Source organism: Cervus canadensis, chromosome 24 (assembly GCF_019320065.1).
Source record: "Cervus canadensis isolate Bull #8, Minnesota chromosome 24, ASM1932006v1, whole genome shotgun sequence".
Lineage (NCBI taxonomy): Eukaryota > Metazoa > Chordata > Mammalia > Artiodactyla > Cervidae > Cervus > Cervus canadensis.
This window is the reverse complement of record NC_057409.1, coordinates 9,495,916-9,514,440: the sequence shown is the minus strand read 5'-3', so window position 1 is coordinate 9,514,440 and position 18,525 is coordinate 9,495,916. Positions and strand designations below refer to the sequence as shown.

Genomic DNA, 18,525 nt, shown 5'->3' with positions numbered 1-18,525 from the left:
ATCATGAAAACAACAGGGAACTGAGCCAGGGAAGCCCCGGATTCTCTTTTTCTAAATGATTTGTGGGAGTTCACCAATATGTTTCGGAAGAATGAATGGATTAAGGACTGAAAAAGCTCTAAACTGATAATTCCAATTAGGTTTGGGAAATCTTAAACACTGTCCCTCCCTCAGGCTTCTGATTTGATCCTCACTAGAGCCTTGTAAAAGAACGCTGTAACACCACTTCTCAGGTGACTTTTTCCATCACCACTTGCCTGTCTCTGGGAAAAAGACAGAACGACTTCGTCGAACCTTCCCAGCTCTAGATTCCATAGCCACAAACCCGGCTGACTCATCACCGGATACGCAGTGTCGCTACACCTCAGCGCCAGCTCGCGATGTTCTCGCGAGAGTTGATTCCAGCCGATCATGTGACAGCCAAGATGGCCGCGTCCGGCGAGGCAGAAGAGGAGGCGGCAGTTTATTTAGTCGTGAGCGGTATCCCCTCGGAGTTGCGGTCAGCCCAGCTTCGGAGCTACTTCAGCCAGTTCCGGGAACAGCGCGACTGTGGCTTCCTCTGTTTCCATTACCGGCATCGGCCTGAGCGGGCCCCTCCCCAGGCTGCTCCCGGCTCTACCCCAACTCCTATCCGCGAGGGTCTTGCCCAGACGTCACTCAGCGATGCCGGTGCTCTCTCCACTCAGGACTCTAGCCCCACCCGGACCCGCAGCTGCTGCTGTGTTGTCTCTGTACGGGGGGCCGCTCAAGCCCAGAGGTTTCTCCGCATGTACTCGGGCCGCCGGTGGCTGGATTCTCAGGGGACTTGGTTACCTGGTCGTTGTTTCATCCGCAGACTTCGGTTACCTACTGAGGCATCAGGTACCCGTGGGAAGACTAGACTTGGCCTACAGGCACTGGAACAGAGGCACCTTTCCTGAGGAGTGATAAGTTAGGTCCCTCGTTAGGGCTCTTCAAGAGTTTAGATAATTTCTGGACAAAGTTTCAGGCTTAGCTTGCACGGTAGAAAAACTCGGGGAGAGGGGGGAAACAGAGGCCTATTCAGATGATCTTTCCAATTTATTAAGTCTATTCCTAGATCCTTTCGATTTTGCACTGACATAGAGGGCTGAAAAGGAAGTCAAGTATTGTTTTTGTTGCCCCTTCTTTGTTGTCCCCCACCCAGTCCTCTCTTGGCAAGATGCAGTTGTTGCTCAGTCTCCCAACTTTTTGCAATCCTATGGATTGCAGCACGCCAGGCTCCTCTGGCAAGATGCAGATGAAGAGACAAGGTTTTTTATTTGGACTGCTCCCATTTCCATGGGAAATCACTTTGATATGGAAACAGGAAACACAGTGCAGGGCCCTCTGATTTATTCATTCAACAAATCTAGCCTGTATTGATAGACTTGAGTATGACTTGCTGGTATGCAGAGAACAGTTGGACACAGTCTGTGCTTAGAATCCAAAAAGGAACACAGATTTATAAAAAAGGTAACTGTTACAGAGATGCCATTCTAATTGTTAACATTTACTGAACACTTCCTTATTAGGCACTGTTCTAAGCCTTTCATTTTCTTATTGACTCCTGACAACAATCCTATATGGTAGGAGCTATTGTTACCCATTTTGTAAGTGAGGAAACTGAAGGATACAGAAGTTATGGTACAAGACGACAGTCACAGTATTAACCAGGCATTTTGCTCCAGAGCCTGTGCTCTTTATCTCCCACTACTGTGAGATGACAGAGGAGAAACCAATTTCCTAGAAGGAGTAGGAAATGTGGCTTTTCATCTGGATCTTGAAATATAAACAGGAGTTTGTGGGAAAGAATGGTATTCAAAGTAAAAGGTATTTACAAAGATACAGAGATGTGGAAGTCCATGAAACTTTCAGGGCATGTTAAATTGTTTGATATGATTGGAACACATGATATGAGGGTGTGCAGGGGGTGAGGGTTAGTGGCAGTTGAGAATCAAAAGGTCATCAGGAATCAGATCTGAACGAAACCTGTGAGCTTACCGAGGTCATGAGAAATGGCATAAAATTACTAGGTGGTTCTGGTCAGGGAACAGAGGAAGGGACTCTGGAAAAGTTTGAAAGGGAGAAACAGCATTAGCAAAAGGATTTAAACCTTGACCAATTTCTGACACCAATTTCTCACGTGTCACTGGAGACTTTCAGGTTTCAAGTGTCATTCTTCTCCCTGCTTTCCAAGGTTTGGGCTCCTTTCCCTTCAGGACCCGGAAGGAACTGCAGAGTCGCAAGGCTAAGAGTGAAGCCTTCACACTGGCCGACCTGAGGCAGCTGCCAGAGCTGAATCCACCGGTGCTGATGCCCAATGGGAATGTGGGCACTCCCCTGCGGGTCTTTTTGGAATTGATTAGGGCCTGCCGCCTACCCCCTCGGATCATCACCCAGCTTCAGCTCCAGTTCCCCAAGACAGGTTCCTCTCGGCGCTATGGCAATGTGCCCTTCACTTATGAGGACTCAGAGACTGTGGAGCAGGAAGAGTTTGTGTACACAGCCGAGGGTGAGGAAATACCCCAGGGAAGCTGCTTGGCAGACATACCATCCAACTCCTGTGAAGAGCCAGAGGAAGAAGAGGAAGAGGAAGAAGAGTCACACTCAGATGATGTGAGTATGGAGAGCCATTTTGTCCTTGCTGGCAGCTTAGAGAGGCCAAGACATTGTTAGTGCCACTCTTCAATTGTGTGTTCCAAGACCTGGGGTCCTCAGGAGGCTTCTAAAGACTTTGAACTCCCTGACACTGAATATAAAACTGCATTTGCTTGTGCATGTATATGTTTCTTTGGGAAAAGGGCCAGAGCTTTTATCCAAAGATTCTCAAAGGCATCTTCTTATTGCTTCAGAAGAAATGTAAGGAGGGTCTCTTTCATTGATGAAATCTACTGACTGAGAGATACGATCATCTAAGGAAGTAGAGGCGGAGCTAGGATGTGAACCCAGTCCCCTTCGCTCCTTTTCTGACGTCTGTGTGCTCTCATTATGTGGTTGAGAAGTCACCTCTGTTTTCTGACCTTGAGTCTGTGGATTGAATGCTAACTTCCAGTCTAACCTCATCAGTGAAATAGACATATCTTCTTCCTCTTTCTCCAAACTTGGTTGTTCACCCATAAAATCAGGAAATTTTATGTTATTTATTGGGAAAGTTTTTTTTAAATGCATACCCTGTGTAAAAAGCAATTGATCTGTGTCTTCAAAGCTCCCCGCTCAGAGTTACTAACACATCTGGACCACATCCTTAGTGTGGTGGTTCTGCCTTTTCTCCAGCACCTGCTCTGCAGCAGTGATTCCTGAGACCTCCTGGAGTTTAAATGGGGCAGGGGACGCCCAGGATTTTAAGCCAGGAGTCATTCTATCATTCCACAAGTCCAGCCAAGCAGCTGTAAACACAGGGGCTAGCACAGGATTCCAGAGACACTCTAAGGCTCATTTCCTTCCCTCAAAGAGCCTTCAGTCTCCCTGAAGAGGAAGAACCAGCATCTGCAAAGGGTACATCGTATGGAATGGGTTTGCAGGCTGGCGCTACCCCTCTCTTGCTGTACCATCCTGGGCAAATCACTTTGCTTCACCAAATCGAAATTTCCTCATCTTTAGAATGGAAATAATGGTACTTATTCACAGGGTTGTTGGGGTGATTAAAGGAGCTAAGGTATGTGAAGGGCCTGACACAGTAGACAGTAGGTATTAGCTCTTGTCCCTTCTTTCTTTGTGACATAATGTAGAAAGGCATAAACAGTGTCTATTGATTAGCACTGAGAAGTTCGCAGACCAATGAGAGTGCTGTGGGCCTCAGTGTGGGGACTTCAGGTGAGCTATAGCACTTGAGGAATGAAGAGGATTTAACCAAGTGTAGAAGAGGTGGTGATGGGAGAGCAGGGCAGAGGGGCCAGGAGAATGACGTGACCAAAAGTGCAATGATAAGAGTGAGTCAGGCTTGGGACTTCCCGGAGGTCCACTGGTTAAGATTGGACGCCCGGGAAGTGCTTCCAATGCAGGGGACACAGGTTCAGTCCCTGGTCAGGGAACTAAGATCCCCACCTGCTGTGTGGTGCAGCTTAAAAAAAAAAAAGACTAGTAGGGGAAGTGGCAAAGTATGTTGAGAAACACTCAGGGCATGGAGAGATGTCAGGTCAGGCCTCAGGGGACAAAAACGTGCTCCTTCTCCAAGAAATTGGGAGGAATGGAGCTGAGGTCCCATCTCTAGGACCTCCTGTGCAGCGAGCTGCCTGCCTTGTGGGCCTCAGGTCAGGAAGCTGGACAAGCAGGTCTCCTCTCTCCACCTTCTCCCAGGACGATGACCGGGGTGAGGAGTGGGAGCGGCACGAGGCACTGCATGAGGACGTGACGGGGCAGGAGCGGACCTCTGAGCGGCTCTTTGAGGAGGAGATCGAGCTCAAGTGGGAAAAGGGTGGCTCCGGCCTGGTGTTTTACACTGATGCCCAGTTCTGGCAGGAGGAGGAAGGAGGTAATGCTTGCACCAGGCAAGGGCAGGGGTGGTCCCTGCTGTTTTTGCTCAGGGCACTGTGCTCCACACAGTGGGTTCCCTGGTGGTCAACCTGACTAGAGGGCTAGGAAAGAGGCTTATGTTGTTGTATTTGAGACACCAGCCATCCTTTCTAGGGGTGGGGGATCAGGGGAGTGGAGAGAAAATGCCTTCCTCCGAATTCTGAGTGACCTCCCCCCCAGAGGAGAGACTTGAATATACTCCCCAAGTTCTAGAATGTGTATCTAAGTCTAGAGTTAACTCTTGATAGAACTAAGAGTCCTTGGTTCACTCTGCTTGATGCTTTTCTCTCTGCAGACTTTGATGAACAGACAGCTGATGACTGGGATGTGGACATGAGCGTGTACTACGACGCAGGTACTGGGCCCGGGCTTGCAGTACTCGGAGATGGAATGGTGCCCTGGCCGTGCAGTGACACTTTACCAGACCTGCTTAGCAGAGTCTGAGACAGGGCACCAGTCTCTTAAAAGGTCACTAGTTGAGTGCATTAAGTGCTGGTTGTGGGCAGCATCTTTTTCCTTTCTGTGTGGAGGAAGGATGTGTGGGCACAGCCCTCAGGGAGGTCTGGTTCTGATGGGCAGGCCCTAGTAGAGTGGGAGGGTCAGGAGTTCAGGCTCTGGTTAAAAATTTAGATTCTAGAGTCAAGAATCACGTAAGGTTGAGACCTCCCAGGTGGTCAAGTGGTTAAGACTCCCAAGTTTCCAGTGCAGAGGGCTTAGTGTTCGATACCTGGTTGAAGAACTAAGATCCCACATGCTGTGCAATGTGGCCAAAAAAAAAACACAAAACATGACCTAGGGCGATTTACACAGTGGGAGGTGAAGACCTGGGTCCTAATTCCATCTCTCATTTTTGGCTCTGTGACTTTCCTGCACCAGTTTTTCCTCATCTGTAAGATGGGACAGCCACGGTTCTTACTCTTGGCGAGCTCCCAGTCTAATAAGAGAAATACAGTAATGACACACGATAAAGATGAATATGTAAATCTTGTGACGAGGGCCTAGAAACCTGATTTTCCCTACTTCTGCTGAGAGAGACCTTTCCACAAACTGGGCTCTGCTTCCTCAGATGGTGGAGACAAAGACGCCCGAGACTCTGTCCAAATGCGTCTAGAACGGAGGCTCCGTGACGGCCAGGAGGCTGGCTCTGCGATCAGACACCAGGTGGGCACCTTCGAGCGCCATACCAAGGTAAGCATTGTGCCCAGCCCACTGACCCCTTTCTTTTCCTTCTTTACCCCCATTCCCTCCCCTGCCCCCACAGGAGCCCCATGTCTTGAGTCTTCTCTCTTTCCTCTGCAGGGCATTGGGCGGAAGGTGCTGGAACGGCAGGGCTGGGCTGAGGGCCAGGGCCTGGGCAGCCAGTGTTCAGGCGTGCCCGAGGCCCTGGATAATGACGGCCAGCACCCCAGATGCAAGCGTGGATTGGGGTGAGTATGGCTGAGGGACTTCCCTGGGAGCCCAAGTGAGCCAGCTGTACCCTGGTTCCCCCTTCCCTCTGGTTCTGGGTTGGGTGATAGAGTGCCCCTGGGGATTGAACTTTAAAGTAGAATTAGAAGGAAAAAGTAGATCTTGCACTAGTCTTTTCAAGACAGAGTCCTCAAGCTTGACAGGATGATTAATCTCCTGGGGGAGTCATTCCCTCAAGTCTGAGGAATTTGGACTTGATTGCTGTTAGGGAGTGACTGTAAGTCATAAAGTGGTAACAGTTGTTCTGAATTTTGTGTACTATTTAAAATGAAAGCAGTATGCGAGGCCCCTGGTTGCTGGCACCATCAACAGATAAGATGAGGGGGCAGGAGATTTCAATGCTCTGTCTTTGGGACAAACCAGATATGTTGGTGATGTACAGGGAGGCCTGGCATGCTGAAGTCCATGGGGTCGCAAAGAGTCAGACACGACTGAGCGACTGAACTGAACTGAAGATACGTAGTAGCTATTACCCTGTTCTTTCCCAACCCCTTTACTGGGGCAAGAGAGCACCCCTCTCACTGAGAGTCCTGTTTTTGTTTCAGGTACCATGGAGAGAAGCTCCAGCCATTTGGGCAACCGAAGAGGCCCCGTGGAACTGGCTTGGGGCTCATCTCCACCGTCTACGATGAGCCCCTACCCCAGGACCAAGGAGAGTTGCTGCTCCGCCGCCAGCCACCCACCAGCATGAAGTTTCGCACAGACCTGGCTTTTGTGAGGAGTTCCAGCCGTGCTTTGAACAGCCTCTCAGAGCTTCAGTGACAGGTTCAAGGACTCCCCCTTCATCAGATCACTCATAACTGCACAGTGGCAGCCCTGTGCCCAGCCTTATCTTCCACCGAAGGCAGAAAGAACTCTGGGAGCAGCAGTCTGCACGGTTGTTCAGGATGCTTTGTTCAGAACTTGCCTTCTGGTTGTCTACCTCAGGGACATTTTTACAAAAAGCCCCCGTTGTATCCTCCCCTTTAATGAAAGGGCTTAATGACTTTTCCTCCTTGGTCTCCTAACCCTAGTCCCTATTTTTTCGGCTTGCTTCTGTTGCCTCCCCCAGCCCCTTGAAAAGCTGGACTGACTGAGGTTATCAGCAAAACCTTCCTGGGAGAAGGTTACCATGAAGCCCAGAAAGAGGGGGGTTAAGGACACGGAAGAGGAGAGGGCTCGTGCTCCTAAGAGACGGTCTTGGGGCGGGCTCTCCAGTGTCTACCCTTCAGTGGCTGGGCCCGGAGCAGCGGACAACCCGCCGCAGATGTCCCGGGTATGCGACCTAACGAGAAAATAAAAAAGTTAACTACCGAATTTCTCTTTCTCTTCGGATTTGGGCCAGGAGTAAGGTGGGAAAACCCCCGGAAAGGTCCCTGCAGGGCCCCAAGTCGGCCCCACACCCCGGCGTCACCACTCGGGGTTCATCTCCACAGCTCTCGGCGCCAAGTTGTGTCGTCATCGTGAGGGCGGGACTTCCTCTCCAGGCCGGGTTTTCCCGACGTCATCCGGAAGTCGGGTGCAGGTCCCGTCGGTACCTGGCCATCTGACCCTCCACAGCGCGCGGGTTCCCTCCTCTTCCTCAGGCGAGCCCCGGCCATCGCCTCCAGCGCGGGGCGAAGCGCACTTTGGGGGAATCCCGTCGTCGCCCTCAGAACTCATCTCCGGTGTGGCTCCCGTCTCCCGCCCCTGCCGCGCTCAGCTGCTCCGCACGGAGCCGTGTGCCGGCCGCCCATGGCGGGAGCCGCTCCGACCACGGCGTTTGGGCAGGCGGTGATCGGTCCGCCGGGCTCGGGGAAGACCACATACTGTCTGGGCATGAGCGAGTTCCTGCGCGCGCTGGGCCGGCGCGTGGCGGTGGTGAACCTGGACCCAGCCAACGAGGGGCTGCCTTACGAGTGCGCCGTGGACGTGGGCGAGCTGGTGGGGCTGGGCGACGTGATGGACTCGCTGCAGCTGGGCCCCAACGGCGGCCTGCTCTACTGCATGGAGTACCTGGAGGCCAACCTGGACTGGCTGCGTGCCAAGCTCGACCCCCTGCGCGGCCACTACTTCCTCTTCGACTGCCCTGGCCAAGTGGAGCTCTGCACGCACCACGGAGCCTTGCGCAGCATCTTCTCCCAGATGACGCAGTGGGACCTCAGGGTGCGTCTGGGGTCTGGCGGGCCTATTTTGCAGATGGAAGAACTGAGACAGGGAGGAGAACAGATGCCACGCCCCCATGTCCCTCAGTGAGGTAGGGGCCCAGACGCTTTGAAGTAAAACAGGTGTGAGTTCGAATTCTGGCTTTGCCACTGACTCCACACTGTGTGGTCCTGGTCAAGTCAGTTTAATCTCTCTGAACCTCAAGTTTTCTTATCTGTAGAATGGATGTGTCACTACCCTATTTGGGATTATTGGGAGTATAGAAGGAGTTAAGTGGAAAGTGGCATGATGATTGTTGTTGTGACTTGGTGGGCCAAAGGAAGTGAAACAGTGGAGTCAGATGCAGTGCCCACTGGGAGGCTCAGTGCAAGGCGTCTTGTAGGAAAAAATGTTCCACCTCTCCTGGGATAAGGGGTAGCTGTGGCTGTTAGAATGAAACAGAAGGAGGAGGAGACTAATGGGAAGACTTGCCCTTTGCCCTCAGAAGTCCCCAATCTGATGGGAGGGACAGAGGCCCTAATGTTCCCTGCTTCCCCAGGCCACTCTCACGCCTTTCCCTTCCTCCCTTCCCAGCTGACTGCTGTTCACCTGGTGGATTCTCACTATTGCACAGACCCTGCCAAGTTCATTTCGGTGCTGTGTACTTCCCTGGCCACCATGCTGCATGTGGAGCTGCCCCACGTCAACCTCCTCTCCAAGATGGACCTCATCGAACACTATGGGAAGCTGGGTAAGAGATCCCGTTCTGGCAGCCCAGGGCAGCAGCTGGGCTGGAGTGATGCAGAGATCTCTGCTGAAGGAAGCCGCTCCCAGGGATCATGTATGGCCTGGTGATAGTAGCCACAGGCAGATCTGACCCCTGCCCATTTATTTTGTGCCCCTCCATGCCAGATACTATTCTGGGTTTTGGGGACAAGAGAGCTACAGATGGTGATATGTATTATAAAGGAATTAGAAGAAAATGATGGATAGTGAGTGAATGAGAAGGAGGGTGTAAACTGTACTATTTGAGCTGAGTAGTAAAAAGAGCCAGCCAAAGCAGACGTGTCCTAGACAGGGGATCCAGTAATGGTAAAGGCCCTTAGGGAAAGAGATTTTTGTGTTCAAGGGAAAGGGGGTGGGGAGTGGCGGAGCCCAGTGTAGCTCAGAGAGTGATAGGAGGAAGCGAGGTCAGAGGGGTGGGCAAGGGCTAAAGAGGAAAGCCACTGATGAATATGAAGCAGGAGAGCACCGTGAACTGAAAAGGCCCTTCTGGCTGCCTTGTGAATTGAAAGAGGCGAGAATGAAAACAGATCCTGTAGGAGGGTTTTGCAGCAACCCAGGCGGTGGTTGGTGGGAACAAAGAGGAGACAGATATAAAACTTAATTCAGGAAATAGGATTTGCTGGTGGATTGGACATAGAGGAATTAAGAATGGCCCTCACGTTTCTGACTGAACCAGTGAATGGATAAAGGTGGGAACAACAGAGGGAGAAGCAGGCTGGCACGAGGCAGGCGTGTTGCCTAGGGTTCTAGCTGCCAGCGTTTTTCTCCTGCAAAACTAGCGCTCTGCTGACTGGAGCATCAGTTCTTTAAATACCATCTTCAGCCACAAAAGAACGTAGAGAAGAACAGCTGAAAGGAGGTTGGGGGGAGAGTGAAGTGTCAGGGCCTTGTCCAGGGAGGGTGACTGGCTGCCAGCTGGGACACAGAAGGATGTCAGCACCTCGGAGGAACCACCTCCGCCCAGAGTCCTGGGCCATCTCTTGACAAGATAAACCCCCAGTTTATCTGTGTGCAGATTTGTGTCCTTCCAAACCTCTCTCCCCGCTTCACAGCCTCCACTCCCGATGGCTACATGTTTGTCCTCTGCATTTCTAGCTTTGACTCTTGCCAGTCATCCTCACAGGAGACTGAGGTACACACCAGATCAGGCAGTTGAGACCCAGAGAAGCTACATGAATAGCCCAAGGTCAGTCACTCAGCTAGCAAGTTAGCTGAGAGGAAATCCAAGTGCCAGCGTACCTGGCTGCAGTTTCTCCATTCTCAGTGAGAAACACAGCTGTCAGACAATCCAAGAAGTTTGTTGGAATGCCCACATTTTCTTCTTTGCAGGCACAGGGGTGGCAGTTTCTAATCAGGGCTGGTAAGAATACAGAAAGCAGAGCTCAGGGCGTGAGTCAGTTGGTCCTGATAGCCAGATTCCCTCAACTGACTTTGGGACAGACCTGCAAAGTTCCCAACTGCCTGAGTCTTCCAGGCAGAAATGGATAATGTGGGAAGGCCTACTTTCCTTCTCTTAAGAGGAAGTTTGTATTCATAGAACTGAGTTCAGGGACCTCTGAGTCATCTATTCTGATCTTCTCATTTTACGCTAGGAAGGAACTGGCCCAGAAAGGAAAAGTCATTTTCCCAAGAGGCCAGCCTGCTAGGTAGATGAGTTAGAGTGTCTGTGCCGGGTCCTGGGGGCACTGCCTGGCTGTGAGCCTCGTGAGGCAGGGGCCAAGCTGTATTACTGGTACATATTCAGTCTTATTACCATTGATCAGGCACTTCTCTGAACGAGACACTGAGGTTTATAGCACTTAATCCTCACAGTAGCCTCATGAGGTGGGTAACTGCCCAGGGAGCTAGTAAATGGCAGAGCCAACAAGTGAAATCAGTTGTTTTCTTCTTAGTAAGTTCATTTCACTGCCTCAACAAATATTTGTTGAATGAATGAGTGAGTAAATGAAGGTAAAGGAAGAAAGAAAAAAATACGTTCCCTGTTCTCAGGTCTTTTGCCTGATTCCAGCTGCTCCTAATACCAGTTTCTCTTCTCTTCTTTTTTAATTGAAGTATAATGGACTTACAATGTTGTGTTAACAAAGTGATTCAGTTACACACATATATATATATATTCTTTTTCGTATTCTTTTCCATTGTGGTTTATCTTTATCACAGGATATTGAATAGAGTTCCCTGTGCTAACCAGTTTCTCTTCTTAGCCTTCAACCTGGACTACTACACAGAGGTCCTGGACCTCTCCTATCTGCTGGACCATCTTGCTTCGGATCCTTTCTTCCGCCACTACCGGCAGCTCAATGAGAAACTGGTGCAGCTCATTGAAGACTACAGCCTAGTCTCCTTCATCCCTCTCAATATCCAGGTACAAGCATACTTCTTTTTTTTTTTCTCTCTCTCTCTTTTTCGGACGTGCTGCGCAACTTGTGGAATCCCCAGCCAGGGACTGAACCTGGGCCTTGGACAGTGAAAGCTCAGAGTGCTAACTGCAGACCGGCAGACCCTAAGGACATCTCATTTTTTTGCAATTCACTTTACTGTACTTCACAGCTACTGCTTTTTTTTTTTTTTTTTTTTAACAAATTGCAGGTTTGTGGCAACCCTTTATTCAACAAGTGTATGTTCCAACAGCATTTGCTCACTTTATGTCTCCATGTCACACTTTGATGATTCTCACAATGTTTTAAGCTTTTTCATTATTATTATATTTGTTATGATGATCTGTAATCAGTGATCTTTGATGTTACTCTCTACAATTGTTTGGGGCACCATCAACTACACCCATATAAGACAGTGAACTTAATCCACAGATGGCATGTGTATTTTGACAGCTTCGCTGACTGGCCATTCCCCCATCTCGTTTCCTCTCTTTGGGCGGCCTTATTCCCTAAAACACAGCAATGTGGAAATTAGGCCAGTTAATAACCCTACACTGGCCTCTGTGTTCAAGTGAAAGGAAGAGCTTCCCACCTCTCACTTTAAAAGCTAGAAACACTTAAAATTAGTGAGGAAAGCATGTCGAAAAGCTAAGAAAGGCCGAAAGCTAGGCCTCTGGTGCCAAATGGTTTGCCACGTTGTAAATGCAAAGGAAAAATTCATGAAGGAAATCAGAAGTGCTGCTTCACTGAACACAGGAGTGGTAAGAAAGCACAACAGAAATCTTTCAGCATATCAGAAAGCTGATATGGAGAAAGTTTTAGAGGTCTGAATAGATCAAACCAGCCACAGCATTTCCTTAAGCCAAAGCCCAGTCCAGAGCAAGGCCCTACCAAACTTCTTCCAGTTCTTTGAAGGCTGAGAGGTGAGGAAGCTACAGAAGAAAAGTTTGAAACTTGCAGAGGTTGGTTCCTGAGGTTTAAGGAAGGAAGCCACCCCAGTAACATGAAAGTGTAAGCAAAGCAGCAAGTGCTAAGGAGAAGCTGCAGCAAATTACCCAGAAGACCTCGCTGAGATAATTAATGAAGGTGGCATCACTAAGCAGATTCTCAGTGTAGACAGAACTGCCTTCTACTGGAAGATGTTATCTAGGACTTTGTAGCTGGAGAGGAGTCAGTGCCTGGCTTCAAAGGACAGGCTGACTCTTGTTAGGGACTAATGCATCTCGTGACTTTAAGTTGAAGCCAGAGCTCACTTACCATTCTGAAAATCCTAGGGCCCTTAAGAATTCTGTTAAATCTACTTTGTCTGTGCTCTGTAAATGGAACAACAAAGCCTGGATGACAGCGCATCTGTGTACATGTTTCACTAAATATTTTAAGCCCACTATTGAGACCTACTACTCAGAAAAAAAGACTCTTTTCATAATATTACTGCTCATTAACAAGACACCTATTCACCCAAGGGCTGTGATGGAGATGTTTTCATGCCTGCCAACATAGCATCCATTCTGCAGCCCGTGGATCAAGGAATCGTTTTGACTTTCAAGTCTTAGTATTTAAGAAATATATTTCTGAAGGGTGTAGCTGCCACAGATGGTGATTTGGTTCGTGGTTCTGGGCAAAGTAAATTGAAAATCTTCTGGAAAGGATCCCCATTCTAGATGTCATTAAGAACGTCTGTGATTCATGGGAACAGGTCAAAATATCAACATTAACAGGAGTTTGGAAGACATTGATTCCAGCCCTTTGGGTGACTTTGAGGGGTTCAAAACTTCTGTGGAGGACGTAATTGCAGATTGGTAGAAATGGCAAGAGAACTAGAATTAGAAGAGCTTGAAGCTGTGACTGAATTGCTGCGATCTCATGAAAAAACTTGAATGGATGAGTTCCTTCTCAGGGATGAGCAGAGCAAGTGGTTTCTTGAGATGGAAACTACTGGTAAAGATACTGTGAAGGATGAAATGGCAACAAAGGATTTAGAATATCACATGAACTCAGTTGATATAGTAGCAACAGGGTTTCAGAGGACTGACTCCAATTTTGGAAGAAGTTCTACTGTCATGCTATTAAATGCTGTCAAACAGCATTGCATGCTACAGGGAAATGGTTCATAAAAAGAAGAGTCAATTGATGCTTCACACTTCACTGTTGTCTTATTTTAAGAAATTGCCACAGCCATCCTAGCCTTCAGTCACCACCACCCTGATCAGGCAGCAGCCTTCAAAATGGAGGCAAGACCCTCAACCGGCAAAAACATTATGACTCACTGAAGGCTCAGATGATAGCATTTTTTAGCAATAAAGTACTTTTTGATTAAGGTATATATATATTTTTTTAGACATAATGCTATTGTACACTTAGTAGACTACAGTATAGCATAAACACAACTTTAATATGCACTGGGAAACCGAAATATTCATGTGACTCACTTGATCGTGGGATTTGCTTTATTGGAATACTCTAGAACCCAACCCACAGTATCTCCGAGGTGTGCTTATACTAGGCACTAGAAGGACTCCTCCCTTGGCTTTTGGCTCTGAAGTGCCTGGAACTGCACTTCCAGACCAAGGATATAGGAGGCTTTGAGGCCTCAAACAGTGGTCCTTGTCCTGGGTCCAGCTATCATTCAGTCTCATTGGCTTCGAGACCAGTGGGAGGCAGGAATCCAGTAAAGAGGATGGACCAGACTTTGGCCCTATCTGTTCTGTTTTGCTGGGTTCTCTCCACATATGTTACCTCCTCTGTGTGAAAATGGATGAGTTCAGAAAGTCCCCAGCCGGGGACCTGCCCAAGGCCCGGGACAAGTCTTTCAGGCTCTTTCCAGATGCAACTGTCTGTTGACTTCGCGAAGTAGTACCCAACCCTTGTGCCTCTCACCTTGTACCCTGCAAAGGGAACCTGGGAGACGAAGGTGCGTGTTAGATTCCTTTCTGCTGACTTAAAAGAACTTGTCTCTTCTGTTTAATGCCACACTTTTCTCCTCTACAATGAGGAGGTGAACCCTATAATATTAATCATACAATTTACAACTTGTTGAAGGCTTTCTGTATTAGACATTTTCTGTGTGTGTGCTAAGGGCTGTTACATGCACTGTTTTGATCTCTTTCCCGTCATGTGATGTAGGGACCATCCTTACCACTTTTATATGGAGGAACAAATAAGTTACATGCATATTTACTGGGTGCCTGCTGTTAGCTAAGTGCTATGCCAGGCACTGGGGATGCCTGGGCACACAAGTTCCTGACCTCAAGGGGTGCACAGTCCAGTGGGGGAGTTACTAACTTGTTAACAGTAAGCTGGTAGGCTCATAGCTACAGTGGGGATAAACCCAGGGGATGGTGAGTGTGCATGGAGGAGCTTATCTGTTCTAATTTGGGTGAGTTGGTAGTCAGGAAAGATGGGGCCTCTGGGGAGACTGTAGATATATTCCAGGCCAAGGAAGCTGCATGGACTAGAGGCTTCACAAGGCAAGATGGAGGGGGCATATTTGGAGAATGCAGTTGGTTTGGTACAACCTCAGTTCCACATACCTCTGTTTCTCTCCTCCCCGCTCAGGATAAGGATAGTATCCAGCGGGTGCTGCAGGCTGTGGATAAAGCCAACGGCTACTGCTTTGGGGTCCAGGAGCAGCGGAGCCTGGAGGCCATGATGTCTGCCGCCATGGGAGCTGACTTCCATTTCTCCTCGTATCCTTCCTCACTAGCCTCCACCATGGAGGCTAGTTTCCTGTTGACCAGTGGGCTCACTGGTGGCTGGTGCCTTAGAAGGCTTCAGTGTTGTCTGTACCTGAGCATAAGGGAGGACATTGATCAGAAGGAGCAACAAATACAGAGGCCCAGCCATGAAAGGGCACTGGTCACTAGGGAGAGACACAGGAACTTCAGTTTGCCTGGTGTCTTGAACGTGAAGGAGAAGGGGAGATGCAGTGGTCAAGGGAAGTGGGCAGTGGTGGAGTGTGGACTTCGGTCTTTGGGTGGCCGGTGGGAACCAGCATCCTACCCATGAGCTGAGCGTGATGCAATCAGATGTCCATTTTTGAAAAGCACCTCTAAGTACAGAAAGTGCATTTAAGGGATGTGATTGGGAGCAGGAGCGTTTTTAGCCTCCAGGTCAGAACGGATGAACTGTTAGAAAGAATAGAGAGAATAGAAAAAAGGGTGTGGCCTGGGAAAAATACTAAGGAGATAGACAACCAGAGCTAGTGCCCAGATGGTTATAGGATAGAAGGAGGTGGAGCAGAAGTTAGACTCCCAGGTGGTAGGGGTGGTTGTAGGGCTTCCCTGGTGGCTTGGATGGTAAAGGATGTGCCTGCAATGCAGGTTTGATCCCTGGATGAGGAAAACCTGTGACTCCTGGAGGAGGGGCATGGCTACCCACTCCAGTATCCTTGCCTGGAGAATTCCATGGACACAGGAGCCTGATGGGCTGTAGTCCAGGGGGTCACAGTCCGACACGACTAAGCAGTTAACACTTTGACTTTTCAGGGGTGGTGGTGCTCACTGAAGCAAGAAAAGGAAGAGGAGAGGGCAGGTTCTTCAGGTGGGTAGCAGGGATGGGAGCTGAGGGCTGTGCCATGTTTGAGGGGCACGGCTCCAGAGCGTGTGCCACAGCACAGAGCCGGAAGGTTGGCGCACTCCAGTCCTCTGCTGCTCAGCAGTGTGGGGGAGAGGCACGAAGAGGAGCATGTGGGTCTGGATGCTTCAAGGGACTTCTCAGGCCAGTTGGTCCCCGTGGCCTGAAGCTATAATTATGAGGAAGGGAACAGGATGGGAGGAACCTGCCAGACACAGTTGGGAGGCGGGCATCACAGAGATCAGATCCTGCCCAGACCAGGTCCCCATCCTTGCCTGTGCTGTCAGCCTTGACAAGCCCCCCATCAGCACCCTGGGCCTGCAGGAGAAGTACCTGGCGCCCTCAGAGCAGTCAGTGGAGCAGGAGGCCATGCAGCTGTAGCAGCAGGCTGGGCTCCGGAGGACAAGACACACGACCCAGCACTGGGGAGAGTGGCGGCTCCCGGTGACCCGCTGGACAGCTCAGCGGCTGCAGATCCAAGAGCAGCTCTCCAGGCCAGAGCTGGGAGACGGGCGAGGGGATACTCAGGCCTGTGGAGGACTTCTGGCCTGAAGCCAGACGTGTCGCCAAGCGGAGCACCCTTGTGAGCTCTGGGCGCTGCCACTGGGCATTCAGTACTGACCCGCTCAGGCTCTGATGGAATATGCTGCAATACAAGAGCTTATTTTCTACTTCTTGGGGCTTCCAAACTTTCCTTCCGCCACCCTGGCCAAGGGAAGTGGGAACGTGGGAAGGTCACCTTTCCTCAGAAGAGGCCTGTTTCTTGGTATTCCAGGGCAGTGTTGCCCCCAAGGCCAGGATCATGGCTGGAGGGGTGACTCAGTCTCCAGTTGTGCTCCTTTGTTCGTCTTCAGCACTAACAGTGAACTCAAGGCTGAGCTTTCACAAGTCCCAGTTCCTGGCAGATCTCAGTGTTTTATTTTCATTGTATTTATTTCACAGTTTTATTCTTTTGAGGGGCAAGTGTTAATTAGTTTTCCATTTATAGTAATGAGTAAAGTTGATTTTAAAATGAAGTTATTTATACAAAATGAGTTGTTGAAAGAAAAATATTAGTATATAATATGGTATCATGAAGGCTGTGGCAAAAATTACGATGACTCCAGGTTGGAAATACTGGTACTAGCTTCTTTGCTGTTGCAGCGGGTTGGGTGCAATTCGTATTTTCAGCCAGTAGGTGGCGCCCCAGGCTTTTTTTTTTTTTTTTAATTTTCTTTCAGTTGTATCCTGGAGGCAGAAGGGGACAGATGGCAGTTGTGCCAGTAGTCTTATTTGCAGACACTCAGGCCTGTTAACACATGGGATGGGCTTCACATATCACAAAGAGCTTCCACACAGACAGTCCTCATATGACTCTCACAGGAAGGCCTAGGGATACAGATGAGATGGGGAATAGTGCTAAGCCCTACTTTACATGAGGAAACAGAAAACTGAGGAGTTTGAACCTTGGTCAGCCTGGCTCTCTCACACTCGCTCTGCTGACTTCTTATATGGTGAATCCTTAGTGGTGAAAAGTCACGACCCCTTCTCCCACAGGGTTTGTAGCCAATCAGGAGAAAGAATTTAGACACCTGTAGAGTATTCCTGAGTCGTAAATCAGGGGGAACGTAGATGACTGGTGATTTTGACAGGTGGGGAATTCAACTTAGGAAAAGTGTTCTGAAGTGGCCTTGAGATGGGGGTGACTGAGCTTTGCTTTCTTAGTTTTGGCCATCAGAGCAGAAGGCAGAGAGGAAGGGGCTATAAGGAGGCTCTTCGGACTGGAACGGTGTGAAAGCAGTCGACCTCGACTCCCACGCCTGGCGGCATACAGGATAATAACTGGGTGCTACTTCCCCCGCCTCTTTCATCTGAGTTCAAAGCACCTCACCCCTATTAACACTGTACACAGTAGGTGGGGAGTATCAACAGGGTAAGCCAGGGAAACTGAGGCCAGGAGGCACAGCCTGGGGCTGTCTGTGAGTCACCTGTGAGGCTTGGAGCCCGGGAATCATGACGCCCAGGCTCTTGGACAAATCCCTCATCAGTTAAGGCGTGAGGGTGGTTGCTATGTGTTTGAAGCTGGTACCAATAGCTGTGGTCAGGGGTTTTGATGCTTACCCCGAACTAGAGGCCCCAGCCACCACCAAAGCACACCAGATGGAAGAAAGGCGTCATGTAGAACTTTATGGCCTCATGTGTAAGCATCCTCAGCATCACCCGAGTGGAGAAAGATGGAAATACTCCAAGCTTTATTTTCAGGCCTTGGTATGACAGCAAGGGTGTTTGTCCTCCAATGAATGGAGCTCTGACCACTTCCCACTGATAGCAACATAATTTTCTATTCCCCTGTTATGACTGGGGGTGGACAGCACAATGCAGAAAAGCAGAAGCATCTGGGTTCCAGGTGAGGTCTGCTCAGCGTGAAATATGTAGGGTCAGAGAAAGCCTGGGCTTTCCTTGTGGCTCAGCTGGTAAAGAATCCGCCTGCAATGCGGGAGACCTGGGTTCGATCCCTGGGTTGGGAAGATCCCCTAGAGAAGGGAAAGGCTACCCACTCCAGTATTCTGGCCTAGAGAATTCCATGGACTGTATAGTCCATGGGGTCGCAAAAAGTCGGACATGACTGAGTGACTTTCACTTTAGGGCTTCTCTTGTAGCTCAGTCAGTAAAGAATCTGCCTGTAATGCAGGAGACCTGGGTTCGATTCCTGGGTTGGGAATATTCCTTG

General features: G+C 49.5%; 2 protein-coding genes across 2 annotated transcripts; both read left to right on the top strand.

Moving 5' to 3' along the window:
• The first annotated feature begins 396 nt into the window (after window positions 1-396).
• GPATCH3 (G-patch domain containing 3) lies at window positions 397-7,275 on the top strand. The gene is made up of 7 exons (XM_043445242.1): window positions 397-861; window positions 2,198-2,616; window positions 4,297-4,471; window positions 4,808-4,867; window positions 5,579-5,700; window positions 5,812-5,939; window positions 6,525-7,275. Exons 1-7 carry the CDS (start codon window positions 426-428, stop codon window positions 6,739-6,741), a joined length of 1,557 nt encoding a protein of 518 aa, XP_043301177.1. The 5' UTR covers window positions 397-425; the 3' UTR covers window positions 6,742-7,275.
• Window positions 7,276-7,393: 118 nt separating this feature from the next.
• GPN2 (GPN-loop GTPase 2) lies at window positions 7,394-16,831 on the top strand. Its single transcript, XM_043445243.1, has 5 exons — window positions 7,394-8,103; window positions 8,677-8,833; window positions 11,070-11,230; window positions 14,799-14,929; window positions 16,124-16,831. Exons 1-5 carry the CDS (start codon window positions 7,693-7,695, stop codon window positions 16,194-16,196), a joined length of 933 nt encoding a protein of 310 aa, XP_043301178.1. The 5' UTR covers window positions 7,394-7,692; the 3' UTR covers window positions 16,197-16,831.
• The last annotated feature ends 1,694 nt before the right edge of the window (window positions 16,832-18,525 follow it).